The sequence below is a fragment of the Rattus norvegicus genome, chromosome 9, assembly GCF_021556685.1.
Source record: "Rattus norvegicus strain SHRSP/BbbUtx chromosome 9, alternate assembly SHRSP_T2T, whole genome shotgun sequence".
In the NCBI taxonomy this organism is placed as follows: domain Eukaryota; kingdom Metazoa; phylum Chordata; class Mammalia; order Rodentia; family Muridae; genus Rattus; species Rattus norvegicus.
In genome coordinates this window covers 73614756-73637980 of record NC_141542.1, presented here as the reverse complement: position 1 = coordinate 73637980, position 23225 = coordinate 73614756, and the positions used below count along the sequence as shown (strand labels likewise).

The 23225-nt window shown below is 43.0% G+C and overlaps 1 protein-coding gene across 3 annotated transcripts in view; it reads left to right on the top strand.

Moving 5' to 3' along the window:
• Nucleotides 1-23225, top strand: part of Satb2 (SATB homeobox 2) — a 181869-nt gene that overhangs the window by 59005 nt on the left and 99639 nt on the right. For all 3 annotated transcript variants that reach the window (XM_087567274.1, XM_087567273.1, NM_001109306.1), the window contains 3 exon segments: nucleotides 15578-15704; nucleotides 16638-16761; nucleotides 23107-23209. In XM_087567274.1, the coding sequence (XP_087423400.1) occupies nucleotides 15578-15704; nucleotides 16638-16761; nucleotides 23107-23209 (354 nt within the window).

The following is a 23225-nucleotide window of genomic DNA, read 5'->3' as shown; positions in this document are numbered from 1 at the left end:
TACAATGCAGCTTTGGCTGCCTTCAGCTGCAGCATTCACCTTTTCTCCCCACCAGGGTACTTTTGAGCACCTATCTGGTTTCTGCTCGACACAGTTTCCCGTGGCCTGCATTCTAGACCACTAGAAAACTGTCCTCCAGTTGTCACAAATAAATTGGTGCTTTTCTTTTGCTTCTTGGTGCTCTCTCTGCCCAGACTCCCATTGAGGACATTTCACATCACTCTTGCCATCTGAGAACCCCTGGGACACTCTGTTTCTTGATGGTAACCTTTCTATACCGTCGCGGTGGTCGAGGTGTGGACGCAGTAGAGGTCTTAAAGCCTTAGGAGAGGAAGCACACTGTCAGCGTCTTATCTATGCCTCTCCCAGAGGCAGAACCAAATTCTTCCTGCTTACTAGTGTCTTCATGTCTGTATATTATTAAATATACCTGGTATACTTTACCTTCATCTGTTTATTCTTTCCCAGACACTGTCTGGGTTTGTATCGGGCATATTGACAATTGCTGAGTTCTTTTGCACATTAACCCGTGTTTGAGCTCGGTGACTCTGTTGATCAGCTTTAGGACAGAGAGGGCTGAGTCGACCATAACACACTTCATATAATGTGTTGTTTTTCTTTCTGTTAAACAGATCAGAGGTTTATAGTTATTATTCAATCTCTGCTAGCTTTAGTCCTCTTTCAGAACCAAAGCGTATTTCCACATAGCGTAGTGTTCACACAACACTACACGGAGTTCAATGAAAACTTCTTTGAACACGCATCATGCGGCTTCGTGGTGAAGGGCTATTATAAGATAGGACTTTCTTTTAATAAAAATAAACATTTTGTAATCACTGCCCACTCCTTTTCCTGGCAGATTTGGTATCTTTGTCCTGGTAAATAGCATCTCGGGAAGACAATGAAAATAAAGGCACCAAGGGAAGTGGAAGCACAGCCATCTCTCTCCTTTCCCCTTCCCTGAGATTTTATATATGCTCTGCTTCAAAAACCAGTTTAAAAATAAAAAAGACGAAGGCGGTTGCAATCTGCCACACTTTATGCAGATGAGGTGTGGCCCTCAGGCACCTGCCAAACTGCTAAAAAGCCTTCCATGGGCCTGGGAGGTGATAACTCAGATCCTTTTCCTTAGAACAGAAAGACTTTGTGCTTCCACAAGTACATGTGGGTCAGGTCACAGGGGAGCCACGTCTGAGCATGCGCTCGAGGCCCAGGGCCTCATGGGCTGCCGCCCTCTGTTTTCCTTGCGTCTCCCTGAGGACAGTGAGGGTCCCAGAGGCGAGTAGGATTGTGACCTCTCTGTGCTGTGGCTGTTTTGGTAGGCCATTTTCTTGTCTATTTCAAATGCAAAATGTGTGAAAATACATCTCTCTGAAACACATCTGTAAGCCTTACATTTGCAACAATAAATATCTTTTATTATCCAGAATGAATGTTTCTATAAGGATGGCACTCAAGAAGAAAGTTGAGTTTTTGGATCACTGTAGCAGCCATTTTTATGTGATGATGGGAACTGAAGCCAGGATTTAGTGCATACTAGGCAAACACTACCAATGGAGCCACATCCCCAGTTCCTGTGGCAGCCATTGTTGATGCTCATGGGTGAAGCATTGTCTTGATGGCAGAGATAACAAAAATGGAAATCAGATCCTCTTTCTTTTTGACTCTGTTAACATATATTTTATGGAAATCGTTTGGAAAAGATTGTCTTTTGTGGGAAGAGATTAAGGGCTTTTATGAACTAGGCTGGGACTAAGAAGTTCAAAGAGATAGGGCTGGGCCATCACCAGTTGTGGGTGGGTAAAGAGTTAAGGGAAGTAACTAGTTTTGCAGGTTATCCATGATCAGAATTGCTAGATGTTCAACATGAGAATATCTTTTGTGAAATCATTTTGTAACCAAAATTACTCCTTGATGCAGAGGAGCAAGAAACATATTAGACAGTTGGCATATTCTAGATCATCATGGATATTCAAGAGCAAGGGGTAATTATGTCCCAGATATAATATTAAGCTGTCACATGATTTGGTTCGCACAGTGTTTTTTTGTGTCTGAATGACAGAATTCCCGTTTTTTTCTTTTTTCTTTTTGGCTCATTATAAGTATTATTATTATGGGCACCAACCCAACCCAATGTTGTGTCACTAAGTAATTTTGTAGCATGGGTAAGAATCTCAAGGCTTTTATTTCTTATTTCTTTGCTTTATTTGGGAAAATATAAATTAAGTGCTGAAATATGAAACATGTCATATGGATGAAACTGGAAAGGGAAATTTTCAATCATTTTTAGTTCACAGGGTTCTTAGAATATATTCACGTTTCAATATAATTACACAAGATCTCTTTTCCCCCTTTACTGAGTGTCAGGAGCAAAGGAAGAAGGTAGTGTACTTGAGAGTTGAAGCTCTCTACTAGACTGACTGGCTCTGAAGCCTATCCCTGTGTGTGAGAACCATAGACTGATAAACTTGTGTCCATAGGCACTTGATGAATCTCCACAAGTTATAATAAGTAGTATATCAGAACTTAAGTTGATGACCACTCGGTTTCTGGTGCCAGTCAGTTTGATTGTGGCCATAGGTATGTGGTTAACTGCTCTCTTCTTGTGGAGGAACACAGAATACCACGAGAAACCCAAAGCAAACGCTCCGTTTCTTGATGGAGTGATTGTGACACTGGACAACTGAAAGTGAGGAGAGGCAAATGTGGGCCCACTAGGTATCATCTGCAAGCACAGGATTTGGTGTGAATGCTGGGGTTAGACATTTTCTGTGTTTTTATCTTCATGCACTATGGGATGTAGTTGATAAAACAACAAAAACCGTCATACACACAAACACAGTGGCAGGAAGTTAGATTGAATGGGTCCTCTTTTGTTTTCCATTTAAGAATGTGAATGACTAAATGTATTCTTAGATTTGTGAGTTTCCTTCCTTTTATGGGTGGGCAGCTTGATGATAGTTTGCTCTGAGAATAAAAATGAAACACCATTCTAGTTATTTTAAGGATGGTTCGGTTAAAAGCAAATAAGAAGGGATTCCATGTGACTTCTCAGCACTTGCCTAGCTCCCCAGATAAAGCCCAGGAGAGTTATTTAGACAGTATCAGCTCTCACATAAATTTTCTCTTCTCTATCAGTTTTTATTTTATTTAATTTTTGTATATTTCTGCGTGTTTTGTTTGTTTGCTTGTTTTTAAGAATGGGTCTCACTATGTATCTCAGGTTGGTCTTACGATTTCCCTGCCTTGGTTTGCCAGTAGCTGAGGTTACAACATACACACTCCCATTCAGCTCACCAGACTATTTTTAAAGTTCCTGTCTCACTGACAGACAGAGACAGTGGAGAGACCTGGGTACTGGATTCAGGCACTCTGCAATAGAGAGGCTTATATGCTGTTCAGGTGTGAGCACAGGTGTTGTCCTAGGGATAGAAGATACCAGCAGAGGGAATGACCGAGCATCTCCCAATGTATCCCCTGTGGATAAAAGGAAAGTAGGTCCTCTGGTCATTTTGAAGTCTTTAGTTAATAATGGGATGATGTTGAGATTTCTGCTCCCTGTTATCTGTTGTGTCATAATTTAGGAATCGGATGTGTTTACATGTGAGGGTTACACTAAGGCCTTTAAGGAGAGGAAACTATTTGTAGAGCTCTGTGACCACTTCATTCTATCTAATGTTGTAGTTCTGAGAATTCTTGTCCTAATAACTGTTACCAATTTTGTTAACATAAGAGAATCCCTTGAACAGTACCTCTTAGCTAGCAATTTTAAAGTAGAGAACAGAATTCTATTGGTTCAGGTATAGCCACTGTCTTAGGTACGGTTTCTATTTCTCTGAAGAGACACCCTGACCTCTCTTATAAAGGGAAACACTTAATTGGGGCTGGCTTACAGGGTCAGAGGTTTAAACCATTATTGTCATGGCAGGCAGCATGGTGCTGGGTCAGCAGGGAGCAGGGAGAGAGACTCCTTGGGCCTGGCTTGAACACTTGAAATCTCAGACTGTCTTAGTGACACACTTCCTCCAACAAGGCCACACCTCCTAATAGTACCACTCCCTAGGAGCCTGTGGGGCCATTTTCATTCAGACCACCATCTTCACTCACAGTTGGTAGTAAACAGTATAATTGGTAGAATGATATTTGTTTTGTCTGATTGGACTAAATTCCCTTTCCCTGATCGAGATACGTGCCATTGTTTTGCTCACCAACTGGCAGACCTTCAGTTATCCTGAAGAGTTGTTTGCTATACTTAGAAAGTTACAGGAAAAAAAATAAAGAAAGAAATCTCTGCCTGAGAAGCATAAAGCTGAGTGCTTGCCAGTTTTTAAAAGTGAAATTTTACAAGGACAGGCTAACCTACCAATGCAGTGTTGAGATTTTATTCAATATTGTCAAATTTTGAAGTCTTTAATGCCTCTGTCAAATGACAGTAATGAAAGCCACCACGATTGGACCCCATGTACTTGGGAGGCCTTTTGATCTAGGATGTCAGAGTAGCAGTGGCAGGGAGATACCCAGGGAATCTCTTACACGAATGTTGGGCTTGAGGTCAGCAGCCCTGACCTTTTTCTGCCTTTATCAGCTTTTTGGAAGATACCTGTAAGTGCAGAGGATCTCAGGGATACGTTGAGAGGGAAGGTGGTACTTCTAAGACTGTGATTTCACAGTAATGGCTGGATAAAGGGAAAAGGGCCCGAGCTACTGAGATACAACAAACTGCCAAGCCCAGTGCATTAGCCAGATTTTTATCACTATGACAAAACTACCCAAGGAAATGACTTTAAAGGGGAGAAAAGACTTATTTGGGCTGAGAGTTTCAGAGCCTGCAGTCCACAGTCAGGCAGGTTTTTTGCTGTCTGGTCTGTTGCAAGACAGAAACATCATAGAGGAGGAAAGTTGCTTACCTTGGGGTAGCCAGAAAGCAGAAGAGCAGGCTATAGGATGGTTCCTTTCTAACGATACCCCAGTGATCTACCAATTTCCACTAGGCCCTGCCTCCTAGCAGCCTGTTTAGCTGTGTCCCCTCACTGATGGGATTAGCACTTTTTTTTAACCTCCCAATAACATCACCAGATGGGGAAACCAAACCTTCAACCCGTGAGCCTTTGAAGACATTTTCAAACCATAACACCAGATAGATCATTTGCTGTGTTAGCCAGTGACATTTTAGGATATTCAGTGTTTTGTTTAAGTAAAGGCATCTCTCCTTCAAAGAAGTAATGCTTACTTATTTGAAGTTAACTTAGCATTCTTGAATGCCAGTTGTATACAGCTCTTTAAAATTTCCTTAAAATCTTTCTGCATCTATTTACCGGTGACGGGTGTATGCGCATGTCACAGCATGCACATGGAGGGCAGAGGACAATTCACAGAATCAGGTCTCTCCTTTTACACGTAACTTTAGAGGTCTGGGTGAAGGCTGTCAAACTAGACAGCACGTGCCTTTGCCTGAGGAGGCATCTTGGGGCCCAGCTTTATAGTTCTCCATGCAGTTTGATTGTGTCCTTTTGCTGTAATCGTCTTTGAGAGTTAAGCAGGGCTTCCTTTGTTCCATTTAGTCGTTCTTTTGCCTTCACTGCCACGTGTTCTAGTAAAGAAAATGGGGATCAGAATGGTACACAGCCACAGCCAAAGCCTGCCTTTCTGCTGCTTTTCACTGGCATATAATCCATTAGGCATCCTGGTGATCGTGGGGCTAGGGTTGGTAAGATAAGTTGTATGATATAAAAAACCTTGATAGCATACAGTTCACATTTGATGAAAAGTTTCTAATGTTTATTCATATATAAGAAATCGTTCTTTACCTTCCATATTGCTCATTCAGTCCATGCCAAGTCCACAAACCCATCGTGACCCAGCCCACTCTCCTCCACTGACATTGCCCTTCCTCCACTCTGACATTGCCCCTCCTCCACTCTGACATTGCACCTTCTCATCAGATTCGCAGGCTCACAGTGGCGAGCATCTTTTCTGGTGACTTAAGAACAAGGGAATCTGGGAATCATTTGGTTTCACCTCTTCTCTGTGATGGGTAGATCTTACTCTTCTGGCCACTGTGTATGTGTGGATCTTTGTTTGTTGTGTGGGAACCCTCAGCAGTGATTCTCAAGGCTGACACCTCAGCATTGTCTCCTTGGCTCCTTCCACAGAGCTTTGGTTTCATAGGCCAAAAAGAGTCTCATAACTGCTCTAGGAATAACATTGGAGCGCACTCATTTAATGTGAGCACCTCAAGCAGCACTGTCCATGGAGTGGGACGATAAGAATTAGGTTTTGCCCCTTTCATTCGTCTCAGATCCTCACAAGGTGTCCAGTCCGACTGCCATGACTAGTTATACATATAGTCAGCACTGATATCTGAGTCTCTCCTACCTCACGTGCCCTTTAATTCATGTGACATTTTTCTGACATGTCTGAATATTCTATGGGGCTCATATAAGCTGTCATTATTATTCATCACCATGTGTGTTGTGACTGTAAGTCTGCCTTTGATCCAGTTCAAGAAACATTTGTCTGCCGAGAGAGCACCTATTATGTATTGGGCCCTTGGCTTCCCTCATAGCCGTTAAAATGATAGTGGCATATTTCAAATTTTGTTTTACAGTATTTAAATATGACATTTCCCAAAATGCAAATTAAGGAGCTATCTGGACATCTCGTAAGCGTGAAGTATCTGAGACCTGTAAATCATGTACATTATAAAGCTTAATAGGCTAGGATACACAATGTGCATCTCATATACATAGACAGAGTGAAGAAATTAACATATTCCGAAGGGCACAAAGCAGACATTTTCCAAATCAAACGCAATCATCACTCTCACTTCATCCAGGTTTGCTTCCATGTGTTATAGCTACTTAGTAAATGGCCGTGAGCTCTGTTGAGTTGGAACATAGATAAAAGTGTACTGCATAGCCAGATGTGAGTACACCTTTAACCCAACACTTACGAGCAGAGGCAGGAGGATCTCCGTGACTTCAAGGTCAGCCTGGACAACATACATGGTCAGTTTATGATAGCCAGGGTTATTGTAGAATGATGAGTCTTACCAAAATTAGAAAAAAGAAAAGAAAAAGCGTGTACAGCATAAATAATATATTTCTTGCATTCATGTGGCCACTTTTTCCATGATAATCTGCAAGCCATCATAATAGTACCCCTAAGATCAGGCATTACGTAATCCCAGATTACAGGAAACAGAATATGCTGGAAGGGCCGTTCTGGAACCTGTAGTTGGGAGCATGAGGTTGCTGAGATTTCTCAAGCCTACTGAGACAGGCGGTAGTGTTCCTGCAGGGCCAGACCCTCAGGGGAGCCACTTTAGCTCCCCTCTGAGAAGATTATGGGTAATGAATTAGGATGTGAATCTGCAAGGCAGCAGTCATCTTTGATCTTTAGTGGAAACTTCTCACTTTAGAACTTGCAGAGACACTAGCTAAGTATGTTTGGGAGAGCAGCTACCCTAAACAGAGCATAGGCACGTAAGTCTGAGTCAGTGAGTGTTCCCTATACTGTGGATTATTGAAGATATTGGAGGGAGGGGAAGGACAGGAGAGTTCTTGTTTGTGTTACCTGCCCAAATTAGTCCCTTAATTTGAAATTCTTTCAGGCAGTGGTTAAAACTAGAAACAATAATGAGGAAATCTGTCACTGATGAAAGTTTGCAACCCATGCTAGCAGTTTAGAACTGGTCCCAGATAACTTCACAGGACACTTCTCGCATTTGCCCAATTCTCCATGTAATAGTTTTAAATGGTACTCTTATGAAACAAATGTCAACCATATTTTTTATGGCCTGTCTGATATTTTGGTTGTTTTTCAGGAGAATTGGAATTTTGAAAATTAAATAAAGGTTTATAAAATACCAACTTCAGAAAGTTTTATTTAATTTTGGAATAATTTTGTTCACTCTTTCTCCCCCCCCCCTTTTCTCTCTGCAACAAGGTCTTTATTAATTTAGTCTAGTTACTTAGTGCTTATATTAAATAATCTAATAGAAATCAGAGTTATAACATAACGTTTCCCAAATGTGAAACAGGGTCTATTACATGGGACAAAATCTTTATGTTGCGCAATGTCAAAACATGTATAGAATTACAAGACACCAAATGCTACTGTGTATGTGTGTGCCCATGTACATATGCGCGTATGTGTAGAAGGTTTTTGTACTGTAATGGGGTTGATTATTTCTAAAAAGCTGAGAAATGCTGCTTATTACCTATAGTTTGTTTCTAAGCTACTCTAAAAGTTAATTTTAGTTCTTAAATACCAGTAATCTTCCCTGTAATTTTCCTTGAAAAGTATAGACCTTATATAAGAATAAGTTACTGGTTTTTAAAATCATTATTCTTACGTCTTTGGGTGTTTTGCCTGTGTATGTCTGTGTGCACTATATCTGTTTTATTGCCCATGGAGCCTAGAAGAGAGCATTGGCTACCTTGGAACTAGAGTTACAGATGGTTGTGAGCCACCAAGAAGGTATAGGGAATCAAACCTTGTTCCTCTGGAAGATCAGCAAGTGCTTTTAATGGCTGAGCCGTCTCTCTAGCTCCTAGGTTAATGTACTTCAAGAATCAAAACTTTGGTTGTTTGTGTTGGTTAATAATACTCAGATTGTTGAAAGTGGATCAAATGTGTGTGGGCAATGGAAACCGTGCACTTGCTCATATGTAAGTCTGTGTGCATGCACCCGATTGGTTCTAGATGAATTTATATAACAATAGGGCCTCAGCGTTTTTTCCTGAGTTGTTATTTGTTTTTGCCTGGTGTTTGCTTTTATGCTGTTATAAATACAGGATTAAATGCATTCTAGGCTTCCAGACTGGTGAGTTGAGAGGTTTCATTAATTTGTGTAAATTACAAAGGCAGCTGGATAGAGTACCCAAAGAATAGTGTAATTTCCATTTTCTCTTACTTGAATGCATTTAAGATGTATAGAGCCTTTAGCTTCAAAATAGACAGTGTTGAAGAGTTGGTCTGCTTCAGTAACTTGTGTTGGGGGTCTGCTGAACCACGCACGCACAAAGAAGGAAACCACGTGTTTCCAGCACAGTCTTTTGTTTGCCCTTTCTCTCTGTCTCCTCGCTGAGCATCTTTCCACCACGGGTTAGGCAATAATAACTACAATTTATGCCATGTCCCTTCCACAGTTTGATGATATAGCACAGCCAGGCCACAGGTTAGAAGCATAGGCTGAATTATTACATACTGCTGGGTAGTGATTTCCTGTAAAGTGATTTATGGATAAATAATTCCCTGTTCTTATTATATAGGACAGGCAGTTTTTAATTTCTTTAGCAAAGCCTAGCCTAACAACAGAAAGTGATATGCTGTAGCCCAGGGACACAGCCGCTCAGAGGAGGGTGAACAGATGCGATCAATGCCAGGAGTTCTCCTGGTTTTGCAAGGGGTCTCGTCAGCAGTTGGTGTATCGTGGAAATAATACTGAGAACCAGAAGCCCCAAGGCTTCGTTATTCGGAGACTGGCGTTTTTATTGACACTCCTTTTGCTGAGATCTTTTCCAGGGAGTTATGAGATATATAAACTCCAGCCTTTGGATATTAAAGCTAATGTCTCATTTTTCCCCAGGTTGAGTTTTCACTTTGCTTTTAAAATTAATGTCAGGCTGCACCTGGAATAAAAGAGAGTTGCTCACCAAATTGACTTTTGAGGGTACTGTTGATATCTTGCTTAGTTGCATGCATCTGTCTGCTGGATAGGTTTTGTCAGCAACTCCCTCCATGTCGCTAACTTGGAGAACTTTCATGTGCCCTGCAGAGGACTTGACACAAACCTCCCTTGTATGAAGTAGTTCTTACATTTAAGGTACAGGAGTGAAAGTTATCATCCTGGCTTATCTGGAGTTTTACTTAGTTTCGTGCTTAGCAAGGAGACGCTTCTCTATTCAAACTCCAAAATGCCAGGGACAAGATGCATTGGTATCTCTTAGCATATCTGTGACTCAGACACATGGGGAAAATGTGTTTAATGGATGCTTAGCACTACATGCAAACCTTCTGATGCTCTGTTGGTTATAGCTTACACCACCACATTCAGGGCCACTTTAAGTGGTTTTTCGAGTGTTCAGCTTGTTTGCAGTATCCCACACTCTCTGATTTTTATGTATTAGAGAAAAATAATTAAAAAAAATGGAAATTCTGCTCTGACTTTGCAGAGTATGAACACTGATAAAACACAGAAAACATCCTCCCCCCGCCCCACACTATTGATGGTCCCTTCTGTGAAACATCAACTCTTTGACTCTGGAAGGCTATTACATGGAGAGAGTGAAAAAATGGTTTCCATTGTTGCATCTCTTTAATTTTAGACAAAAATTGCTTCCATTTCCAACTTAATTTTATGTCACTAATGGGAAATTTACCTACAATTGCATTTTGTTATTTGGTCTGAATGCATTACACAAAGAGTGAATTGGCATTTTGTATTTCAGAATGAACAGATTTGTCTGGGTATAAACAGTTTTATTTATATTGTGCTCAATTCAATCATGTTAACATTTGTATGAATTTCAACTCCAAAATAAAGGCCCATAATTTGTGACTCAAAGACCTTGAAACTGCATCTGTAATAGTCTTCAATACCAGGCATTTTCTGAATGTTTACAGATGATGCATTTCTGGGTGACTTGGGAGACATTGTTTATGTCTGCAGTGGCTCCTCGAAGGGACCATTTTCCCCAGAGAATTCTGATGTATAGCCAATGACTCTTCTGCCTTTTGGACTTTATCATCTGGTGACTCCTGGGTTTCATTTAGTTCTTTCTGTCAGAATAAATGTCAATGCCCGGATTGACGTATGTCTGAGGACAAGCAACCCCTACTTGAGGGACTTGTTTTCGGGAATTGGCATAAGGATTCACAGCAGCCGACCTGAGTAGGAGGGGCCTAGTAGTTCAAACTTTACAAAATGAAGCCCAGTTCGTAGTCCTGGCTGTCATCCACTGATTTTTTTTTAAAGCCACTTTCTCCTAACATTTAGTTCACTTCCATGTACACTCATAGCTCCCTACAGATGAACAAATAGTTCTTGAAAGCACCAGATGTTGGATGTGGTAGTTCATTGTAAGGCCAATACTCATGAGTTTGAGCAAGCCTGGGCTACATAATAGTCAGACCCTGGCTCAAAAGCGGACAAAGAAACAGGAAAAGCAAAACCAAAAACAGACCAAGTCAATAAGAAGCCTTGGTTCCTGTAAAGTAGCATAGGGGATATTGTGGAAAGACTCATAAGCCAAGTACAGATACTCTCCGTGCAGCTGTGCAGAGAAAAGATTACTTCAGATAGGGTGCTCAGAGTTGAGCTAGTCCCAGGTTGGAATCTGAGCGCGTATACGATTCTAGAAGTGACTCTTGGGATCAGCATTGAAGACAAAGTGAGAATGTGCTGTCTGTTCAGAGCAGGATAGATCTTCATCCACCATGAGCTTTACCGGACATGTGCATATGCCCGCCTGGGTCAAAGAATGTTGGTAATGTTTTCGTCCCTTCTTACCTCCTGGAATGAGGAGGCTTAGATTGTGACTGTAGAAGTAACATCTGCGTACGGCTGGTTATACCAGACTTACTGAGGTTTCCTTAATGCTGTGAGTCAGGAACAATCCTCGTGAGCCCATGACAGATCTTTTTTCTTTTCTTGTTTTAACGTTCATGGTAGGGTTTGGTGCCCCCCCTTAAAGGCTGGGCTGAGTCTGCCAACATTGTACTTAACCATGCCTGCCTGCCTGCCTGCCTGCCTGCCTGCCTGCCTGCCTGCCTGCCTGCCTGCGTTGTTGGCAGCTTTCTCTCCCCCTAGGGTAGTTCTCTCTATTCATCCAACACTTTTCCAAGAGTGATTCGTCTCCTGTAGCTTTGCTAAAGTGCTGCTGTGGCGTCACTCAGAACTTAGCAAAGATGGTTGCCCTTGGTTTTTGTTGAACATTTGTTCTTCGGAAGCTTCATAGTAACACAAAAGTGAGCATCGTCCTCATCCCCACTTTACAGACAGGAAAACCGAGGTGCAGAAAAGGAAACAGCTGGCCCCAAATCACGGTTTACACAAACGCATCCCCACCCTGCTGCTGATTGTCCTCCTGCACAGGAGTAACTGAAGAGTTGAAGAGTACATGTTCCTCTCCAGTCTCTGTACGACGAAGCTTTGTACGAAGGACCTTACCTGTAACTCACACACTCTCCTTTAATCAAACTCTAGCTTTTCAGTTCCATTTCACAGATGAGCAGATTGAGGAACAGAGACATTAAGTAACTTTCTAGAGTCACATGATTAGAAGATGGTGGAAGCCAGGAATGATCTGAGGCAGTTTCCTTGGAAGCCCGCACTCATTCATACTTGCTGTGGGATACTGCTTCCCAGTTTGATTTCTTTAATTAACATTTGACTGCTATTCTAAGTACTATCTTTGTCTTTTTTTTTTTCAATCAGGGAAGGAGACAGTTCCAAAGAATGTTTTTCCAAAGCAGATTAATGCATTAGGCAGACAACCCTGCTTGAGAGGACAGCACATTGAAGAGAGCCCCTCTAGCCGTTCTGCCCCAGGTAGACAGTTGAGTGTTCACTGTGACCTCCAGACAGTGGAGAGAAGGAAAAGCGGGCACTGTCTCCCTGGCCAGAGAGAATAGCATGTACCCCCGTTCCCTTGAGGCTTCAGGGATTGCTTGGGTAGATGCTCTGGGTAGAGGTATCCAGTGCTGTGAGGCACCTGTGTGTCTAGTTACAGCCTAAACTTGCCTCCTCCTGGCTCACTGAGGTGCGGAGGGACTTTACCTAAATGGAGATATCTGTCTTCAGCCTATTGCTTCTGACACACCCTCCCTTTAAGGAAAATTATGGTTTACTTTTTTTTTTTTTTCCAGAGCTGGGGACCGAACCCAGGGCCTTGCGCTTGCTAGGCAAGTGCTCTACCGCTGAGCTAAATCCCCAACCCCTATGGTTTACTTTTTACTTATTGGGTTAACTTGTGTGTGTGTGTGTGTGTGTGTGTGTGTGTGTGTTTGAAATAGGGTCACATTATGTAGCCCAGCCAGCTTTGGACTTGTGTGTGTGTGTGTGTGTGTGTGTGTGTATGTGTGTGTGTGTGTGTGTGTGTGATATACATATGTATTCTGAATGCACGTGCATATGTTAGACATTGAGTGTCTCCTTCCATGGCTGTCACCTTATTTTCTGAGACAGTGTCTCTCACTGACCCTGAAGCTCACTGATGGGCTAAGCTGAAGGGCCAGCAAGCTCAGGGCTCTGCCTGTCACAGTGCTATGCATCAGTGTTATGGACACACGACACCATGCTCAGCCTCTGTGAGTACTGAGGCTCTGAACTCAGGTCCGATACTTTCAAGGCAAGCACTTTCCTGACAGCCATCCCCTACTACCATGCCATATAGCTAGCCTTAGGCTCACTGTATAGCCTAGGATGGCTCTAAACTCATTGGAATTATGGGCATTCGCCACCATGTTTGGCATGCGTAATTTATATGCAATAAGCCTATTCATACAAGGAGACTGGTTTGATGAATTTTGACAAATTTTATACTAGTGCAGCCACTAGCCCAAGCAAGCAAGCAAGCCCTTCCCGGTGAATTCCCTCGCCTTCGTGTCTCATTTCTGTTCCCACAGGTTAGTCTTGCTGCTCTTAGATTTGATATAAGTGAAATCACACAGCTATATTTGGTTGTGTCTGGCTGCACTGCGTAATGTTCCTTCAAAAAAAAAAAAAATAAAAGGGAATGAAGTGCAGATACACACGGCAGGAAGAATGTCCCGGAGAATCATTTCTGGAAGTTTGCAGGCTTCGTTTTCTTCAGGTTACCTTCATGGTCACGGCAACCACAGAGAGCACAGCCACCGACATCCACTTTTTCCTTTATACTCTTATCTGAATATATAGAACAGTACCTTTACGATATGGTCAGCTTCTGTTTAACCGGCGGGTGATCATGAAATTGAAGTTAAAATTCGCACAGTGGTTTTAGAAAGGTCGTAGGTTGGACATGTTCTGCAGTATCTCATTAATATGGCCCCTGCCAGAAGATGAAGGGAGGGAGGGAAGCCTGCTGCAGGGTGGCCGTTCAGGCGCCCCGGATGCTCACTTTGTGTCTGCTCCGAGCTGCGGGCTGTGCACTTTTCATTGTCATGAGAGGGAATGTTAGGGAAACTATCCCCCACAAAAAAGCAGCTTTTCTTGGCAGGGGAAAGATGACTTACGGAGCCAGAACTGGAGACATACGGCGCCATGAATGCGGGCCGCATCGCTTGCTGGAGCTGAGTCCAGGCACTATTTATACTGCAGCATATTCGGTAGCAGATTGTTAAGTCTTAATACTGAAACAGTGCATCATTTTAATATTTTTGTTCTGTTTCCTCCCTGTTTTCAAGCATTGTGTCAGGCAGTACGTGTTCATTTCTCTCATTTGGGACAGGACATGCCCTCCCTGGGGAGTTCGTTTCCGACCCTCTGAATTTTGCCCCACAGCTACAGAGTCATTTCGTGACTCTTTTAAAAGTGCCTTTGGGTATACAGGTGTTCTCTCTCGTCGGTGATAAAAATATATGTATTTTGAGAGAACAATGTACTTAGACTCACCTGTATTGTCAAAAGGAAAAATAAAAAATGCTGTTTTTCTTTTATCTCTAAAGCATAACATTTTTATATGTGACAACTTCTGACATCCCCGAGAGGACCATCAGATTTTTCATAGCATGGAATAAAAGTTTTGTTACCCGGTGTCATTTGTGAAATGAGTTTCTTTATTTTTTCTTCATCAAATTTCTGTGTGCCCAGCACTCCAGACCAGAGGGGCCCATAGAAGGAATAAATAAGTTAGCATTTCACCACAAGCTGCCTGATCATCCCATGAATCTTTCCGCACCAGACCTGACTTCCAGAGTTGCTGCTCTTTGCAACCTAAGCTAGCCCAGGAGTTCATCCAGGCTAATCCCAGACACCAGGAACCCTGAAGGGGAAAAGGGAAAGGTACTGTTGTCACTCTGAAAAGAACCCAGGAATAAACAGAGAGGCAGCTGAAGGAACCTTAGGTGATACCTGCAACCAGAAAGTTAGGGAAACTCTGTTCCAGGGGCGCCAAGTGCTATGCCCTAGGAATCACACCCCATTCACAAGGTGACTGTATGGAGCCCACACATCAGCTTTCTTGTTCATTCAATTCAAAATGAAGTCTCATATTTACATGAAGGTTTTTTTTTTTTGGTCTGGGAAATCAGCAGCCTTATATATTTAGCGTCAGTCTTAAGTTAGACTGTGAAACAAGACTTTGGGGAAAGGAAATATCCGTATGGTTTTCTAAGTAATTTAAGACACAGGAAAACATAAAAGAACCAGTTGTCCATGATCAAACCTCATTCTTTTCATTCCTTATCTCCCTTGTGTAGTTCACTAACCTAGTTGTCAGCCAGAAAGAGATTCCTCATCGCACCAGGTCGTAAACTGTCAGAGTGGGTGTGCTCCATGTTGACTGTCGAATGACCTTCTTGACACTGAACAAACTGAAAGGGTTTAATAAATAGCAGATATATGTTTATTGTGGTTTTTTCCCCCGTGCAGGAATAATCAAGCTGGGGAGGTGGAACCCTCTCCCTCTCAGTTATGTGACAGACGCCCCTGATGCCACCGTGGCCGACATGCTGCAAGATGTCTATCACGTTGTGACGCTGAAGATCCAATTACAAAGGTGGGGATTTCTCAGCGGCTGTCTCCACTTCCTCTCAGGGGTGCTGCATGGAGCCTCCATCCACTGTGGAGATCAGCTCGTCTTCGTTAATTTCTAGACAGTGGGTGAAATGAAGACGGGGAGCGGAGGGGAGCTGGGGATGCCTCACTAGGCATCCTTATGGCCCACATTCCAACTGTTTTATGCTCTTTTCAGAGGCAGTGAACTGGGCACCCAGGGCTGCCTGATAAATCATTGAACGTCTTCGGGGCAGGCAGAGGCTCTCTGCACCCGCTTCTGTGGCTTTTCTTGGCTTTCTCTGGAGCTTAATGCACAGCATGTGAAGCATTAGATCCCTCTGCTGTCTTCTGGTTTGTCTCCTGAAGGGGCCATTTGTTTAGATATGTCTTTCTTTTGTGGTGGTCAGTCAGTAAAAGCCTATGGCCTGTCAGTAAAAGCCTATGGCCTCTAGGGGGACTAGAAATGCTGTGTACAACCCAATGTCTAGGGGTTCTCTGCAGCCTTTTTATTGCAAAGTGTCTGCAAGTTGTGTCTTAAGCAATGTTGTCCTTCAGTGTACAGAGAATTTTTACTTTGGTGGGGACTGACCATCCCTTTCCTTTTCTAGCAATTCTTCTGGGTCTTTCTCAAAAGTTATTTAGTGACTGGAAAAGAAGCTTGTCCAGACTTTTCCAGGAAAGGTGAACCTTCACGCATTCGAAGAATTTTGCTGGAAGACCCATAATGAGTCTTCTCTAGGAAGGACCGTCACCACAGGGCTATGTCACTTCTGGGGTCCATTGCAGTCTGCAGAAGCAGCTTGCTCCCCTTCCCTTTCTTGGGAGCCTTCTGTGACACTGATAGAGGACCCAGGAGCCACACAGCACTTGTGTCCTAGGCAGCCAGGGCCATGGTGGAGGGCCACGTGTCACTCACTCTCCGTCTGTTTTGCAGTTGTTCAAAGTTGGAAGACTTGCCTGCAGAGCAATGGAACCACGCCACCGTCCGCAATGCCTTAAAGGAGCTGCTCAAAGAAATGAACCAGAGCACATTAGCCAAAGAATGCCCTCTCTCCCAGGTCAGTGTCTCTTGGGAGGGTCTTCTCTCTGTTCTCTCTGCAGCGATGCTGTGCTGCTGGAGTCCTGGTCTTAGAGTGAAAGTCGTCACTTCCAGGAGAGCTTTCTAATGGCTTTAAATCAGGGAGAATGTGCGAGACACTTTTGAAGCACAGTCATCAGCTTTCCTATTGTGTAGATAGGTCATCGTGACAGAGGGAGTCACTTAAGTTTTTTTCATGTTGAAACTTCTGCTGGTTAAGTGCCAGGTTGAGGCCCAGTGCCAGACCTCTAGTTCCAAAGTCGACATTCCCAGTGGTCACCCTACTTCATTGGCAGGATGGATTTGCCATGCTCAACCACACATCTTGGTAAATAGGTGATCCTTTGCCCTGTTTCATTGTTAGAGACTGGTCTTTATATATTTATGTATAATATATAAAATGCATATTGTATATATTTAAACATTCAATAAAACCTTCCACAGAAATATATATTGTATATATTTATGGGAGTTTTTTTTTTTTTTTAAATAAAGTTACCACACAAAAATGCATCATTAGGAACAACGACAACTCACTTTTGCGGGATCATAAACTAAAAGAGACCATGAAAATAAGAAACCGAAGCGCTCCAAGGAAGGAACCAAAGCTAAGTGGTTCCTGCAGGAGCTTGGCTGTTACATAAAGGTTTCAGTGGATAGTGTATGTTTTCTTGAACATCACAGTGGCCTATAATTTAAAAAAGAAACCTTGAAGGCAGAAGAGAAATGTGGAGAAGTCCGTAAAAAGGCAACAATTGCAGACTGTGTGTTTAAGGGGAAGTCATGATTTAGCTGTTCTGTCTGGCCAGATGCTCGGGAAGTATAGGTTGTTGTTGGCTGTCTGTATTTATTTTTTATTTCACCTCTCAGAGCGTGCATAAATCGGGATAGCCACTCTTGTCCCCTGATGCCATTGTGAGTCACCAAACCTACAAAACAGCCTGAATGTGCCACAAATACAGCATCTGGTGTCTCCTTTACTCTCGGCTGGCTTTTGAGAGGTTTGGTCATTCACCTCAGCAAAGCTCGTCCACTCTTAGCTCAGCAAGGTTCTTATGAGGGTCAAGAGGGCTGAGTCCCAGCCAGCCTTGTTAACAGGGAAGGGAGGACACATAACTCCAGAGTCATGCACCTTCTACCGGTCCCGAAGTCTTGATATAAACCTGGGGTTTTGTGATAAATATCTGAAAGGAGGTTAGTCTTTTAACCCCTTAAAGTCTGCAGGTGAGTAGTATTGCGCCCCTCCTTGATGCTGTATCACCACCACCCATGTCTTTATACCTTCTGTTGCCCCACACGGGGCCTATAACCCCTGAGTGATAATGTTCCATTCCTTTTTCTTGTTAGATACTGCTAACCTCTCCTTTCTGTGAATTTGTGTACTTCCCATCCTCATACGAGTGGGGCTAGGAGAAGACAGTAGAAGGCCACCACTGACACGGCATGTGACACAACAGTCTTTACTTTTACTAGTCCAAAAGTGCCATTATAATCTTGTGTTTAGTAGGTTCCCTAACACACCATGAAGCAGCTTGAAAAGGCAGAAAGTGAGCAAAGTGTGCATGCTGTCACCCATTGCCTGCCACTTGCATTTGCAGAGTACAGAGAGAAGCCAGGGGACAGCCCTCTTCCCCTGGGGTGCTCCACTAGGGGCTGTTGGTCACCACTTCTCCAATTCTTCTTCATAACAGATGTATTATGTGTCTGCATTTCCCCAACTCTCAGAGTCACGTGGCTTTTCACACAAACCTGTCCCACCTTGCCCCGCAGGAATTTGGTGAAGTTTATCCATCATTTTACCTTTGGTTTTAGAGGAAAGGGAGGCACTCAGGCCTCATCTGTCTGCATTTTCTTTATAAATCAAGGCAGACAAGGATGAGCAGAAGTGTCAACCTCCTGCTGTTACTGTGCCTTTGTTTTGAGACGGGATCCCTGGCTGCCCTGGAACTGCTCATCCTGCCTTCACCTTGAGGGTTGGGATGGAGGATGGGTACCACATGCCAGCCTATTACCTTTGGAATGCCCGTCAGGTTCCTTCCTTTCCTGGAATTCTAAATCCTTTGACTGTCATGGCTTTTTGTTTGGGAGACAAGGTCTCACTTGTAGCCTTGACTAGCTTGGGATTTGCTTCCCAGGATCAGACTAGCCTTGAACATACAGAGTCTTTACGCTTCTTAGTTCTGAGTGCTCAGTCACCATCACTGGCACCTGCCACTGTACCCACCTTCTTTTCTTTGTAAACAAAGTTCATGTATCTCAGGCTGTCCTCAAACTTGCTATGTGACAATGGCCAGCCTCTTCTTTATCCCTGTTTGTTATATTGGGATTTCCTATGTGAACTGACACCCCCATCCTAATTCATTTTTATTTTATTTTTTGTCCCCTTGTTTCTTATTTTGTCTGCAAACAGCTGAAGCACTATGAGGTAGCAGGGAACATTTTCTTCTCACCACTAGTCAGCTTCTCCTCTTAAGAAACTATGAGGGCCAGTGAGAGGGTTCAGTGGTGAAGGTGCCTGCCACCAAACTGGAAGGCCCGAGTTAGAGCCTGGGACACACGCACACACACACACACAATGGAAGGAAAGAACTGGATTCCAGGAGTGGTCCTCTAACCTCCACACAAGCTAAATAAAGAAATACAAATGTAATTAAAAAATCTAACTAAAGTAGAGAGTTTGTGTGGGACGGCAGCACATGAGCATGAGCTCATGCAGTGGAGTCTCTGTGAGGCACTTCCCAGTGTATCTAACTTTGGTCAATGTAGCTTTCTCATTTTCAGTCTCTAAGCCCTCAGTTTGGAAATCAAACCATACTTATAATCAGGTGTGACATCTGTCGCCTCAGCTAGTTAAAAAAAAAAGTAGGTTTAAAATTTATCTCAAGAATTTAAAAGCAAACTTATTTTTAGATATGGCAATCTAGCTAGAATAAGTGTAGTTGGTCATGGGTCCCTTAGTGATGGAGATTCAGCTTGAGGAATGAGATGACTCCATCAGCATCGTATGAACATACAGAGTGCACATGCAAAAATGTAGAAGGGGAGGTCAGTCACTCGGTGGCCTTCTGGTGCAATCAAGAGCCGAGGGCCGGGAGAGATGTACAAAGGTGCTACTGAGACAGCCCGGCGTATGGCTTTCCATTAAACTACTGTGTGTAGGAGAGCATACCCCAAAAGAGGAAGAAGGAGCAATACAGTATTTACATAAATCAATACCAGAGATGTTTGTGGTCATTGTCAGGCATTGCATGCTAATATAGAGTTGTGTGTGCTATAGTTTTTTGTGACTAGCAATGTAGTAGATTTATTTGACAGAGTATGCCTGAAAAGCATAGCAATGACACATTTTGTTACAATGTTATTATGTCACTGGGACATTGGTGTTTTTCAGTTCTTTTATAATCGTTCAAGACCACTGTTGTGTGTGCTCACTCTCATCAAATAAAGTACCCTTCCCCTATTGCACACTATTGCGTGCTGAATACAGCAAGAAGAATGATACATAGTAGTGTCAGAATGTAAGGTGGGAAGGATTTTAATCAGTATTCATCCCATTCTGCCTTCTGCGTCTCATCTGGTTTAAGTTGTTATTGACAGGCTGTGGGAGCACCAGTAGCTTGGTGGTGGACCAGCTGCTTGACATGGAAAGCTCCTAGTTGGATCCCCAGTACCAAAAAAGGAAAAAAGGTGACAAGTGATGAGAGGATATCCCCATGTCTGTGATAGTGAATTGCTTAAAGTGGCTTTAGAGTGGGTGTATGTGTGTAGTATGCACACATCCTCTGTCTCGGGACCTCTGGAATAATTGGTTTTCATAGAAGTTGCATGTGCTGGATCTGTGTTAGCTCCTCCCAGCCTTGTACATCACTAGCTAAGTGTGAAAATTTCTAAAACACTGGTGGTACCACCACAGAAAGATCTTGCACTACATTCCAGGATCTCATGATTCAGGCTCAAGGCATGAGAATATATATCCTCATCTCCTTTAAGTTTAGTGGATTCTCATGTTAACATGGGTCATGATGGTATGTAACAACTGACCTATACAACTACTGAGTATCCTCTGCGAAGAGAATTATATTACTAATTGTATCACAGACTCAGTCAATTCTTTCTCATAGTTAAAAGTTGTTACAAGGAGTGTCTAGTTTTGCTACCCAATTCCTTTGCTTAGTTCAGAATTGAAATCTATTCCACATTCTGAAGCAGTAGAGATACTCATGTGTAATAATCTGGGGAAGAGAGTTTGCCTGAGGCGGTGCCTAGCCTCCTCCTCTTTAAAGCAGATGCATGACATTTGGGCCCTGGTGATAGAGCCAGTAGATGGAGGACACCTTCTCCCTGCCTTCCCACAGAGGCTCAAGATGGCCTGGTGCAGCACCACAGAACTGGTAGCTGGAGCAGGGTCCAGAGAATGGCTGAAGAGGGAGGGAGACAGGGATTGTCTAGGAGCAGGGTGATGTGGGTTGCAGCCTCCCTTTCTGGACCTGGCAGAGTTAAAGCACAAGTCCTTGGATGATTTCTAGTGTAGCTTTTGAAAGGAAGTCTAACTTTGACTTCTGCTGTGCCTGTCTATCCTGTGCCTCCCAGGAGACAACGTTCATCACAAACTAAAGATGGGGAGCGCGTTCGCGAGTTCACACCCCAGCGTGGCTGTGGCAGGCAGCTTTATTAGGTAGCTTCCGTGTTAGAATTTCTATTATTATGACATTTGAGTTTGGCATTTCACAATTTCATCCCTGTCCCTTCATGTGTTAAATTTCAATGACTCAGACATCCCACATCAGAACTATGTGAGACACGAAGGGGAAGAGGAAAAAAGGACCGGAGATGGCAGCTTGTCACTTTCCTCAAGGTTCCACTGTCTAGGAAGAGCAAATGCATCTCAGACCAGAGAGGGAGCTAGTGCAACCCGCGGCTGCATAGTTTTCTTTGGTTACAAAGCAGGTCTGGCCCAGGCAGATCTTTTAGGGGCAGAAGGCCCACCATCCTGAGTCTTAGGAGACCCTTGGGTGCCAGTGGGTTTTTGCATTCTAACCCAGAAAGCATGGAGCTCTCTTAAATCTTACCTCAGAGGGGGAAAATGTCCCTTAGCAATCAGCTGTGCGAGGCTAGTCATCTGCTGTGTGGTAAAGGCCAGAGAGGTTTCTATGAATTGAATTAAAGACGCCTTCTTCCACTTGTGTCTACTGATGAAACAAGGAATCAAGTCTGACGTTTTAAACGTAAGTCTCTGCTGGGGTTGGAGTCCTCTGCTGTGTGGCTTACTTTGATTCCTTGCCATTCTCTTTATCTGTGCTGTGTTATAGAAATGCCATCAGAAGCTCTAAGCTTCCCTGAGCTCTTCCATGGCTGGAATGACTTTTGTTTTTGAGATAGGTGAGACTTATTTATAGGCACACTCTCAAGCCTTATACACTTGAGTAGTCATGCCCACTTAGTGTTACACAATATTTATAGAAATCAAATGTTCATTTGAAACAGACATGTAAAATGTCACAGGCGGTTCAGGCACGAGTGGACATCTGTCCAGTGTTTTGACTCAGACATACCATAGAGTCAGGGAGTGTCTCTCTGTAGCTCATATAAGTCAAGATGTGCGATTACAGTGTAAAATTCCCAGGGCTGAATCAGCCTATGCCCCCTTGCTTTTTTTTTTTTTTTCTTTAATTTTTTCTAACCTCAGGAACAAACAGATCTGAGGCAAGAGGGGAGGAAGCGAGGCAACGGTTGTGAGTGTGAGAGCTCAGAAAGTTTTAGCTTTAATTTTTTTGGTTGAAACACAGTAGAAGTGTTAGGTTTGGTTTCCCCTGCTTGAAAATAGCACTGTTAAGTTTCTCATTTGGTGAATTTTCACACAAGTGATAATCACACGTTTCTATAAATTATATTAATTTAACTTATTTCCCTAAACGTTGTTCTGCAGTGTGTAGCACGGATGTTCTCAGATTCTTGGCTGTGTAAGCTTGTTGCAGTTGGAAGAGGAGCAGAGACATCTGAAAAGCATTATCTGGATTGCTGGTGCTCTGGCTCGGCAGCTTGGCCGTCCCTCCTGCTGCATAGAGTCTGTGCGCCCTGGCCTCTCCGACTTTGACAGTACTCTAGGATTGACCTTTGCTTCAGAAAGCATCGTTATTACACAAGCGTACTCAGGAGATAGTGAAGCCCTGTTTTTGTTATTGAATCATTTTCTTTGCAGAGGAGTCATAGCTTTAAGTTTAAAAGACAAAGGAAACTGTATGTGCTGCGTGCAAGGTGTCTCTTCTAGTCTCTAAAATGAGTGTTTGTGTATATGAGAACTAACTGAGCTCTCCCTTCTTTTCAGAGTATGATTTCATCTATTGTAAATAGCACATACTATGCCAATGTGTCAGCAACCAAGTGCCAGGAGTTTGGGAGATGGTACAAAAAGTATAAGAAGATAAAAGGTAATCTTGGATTTCT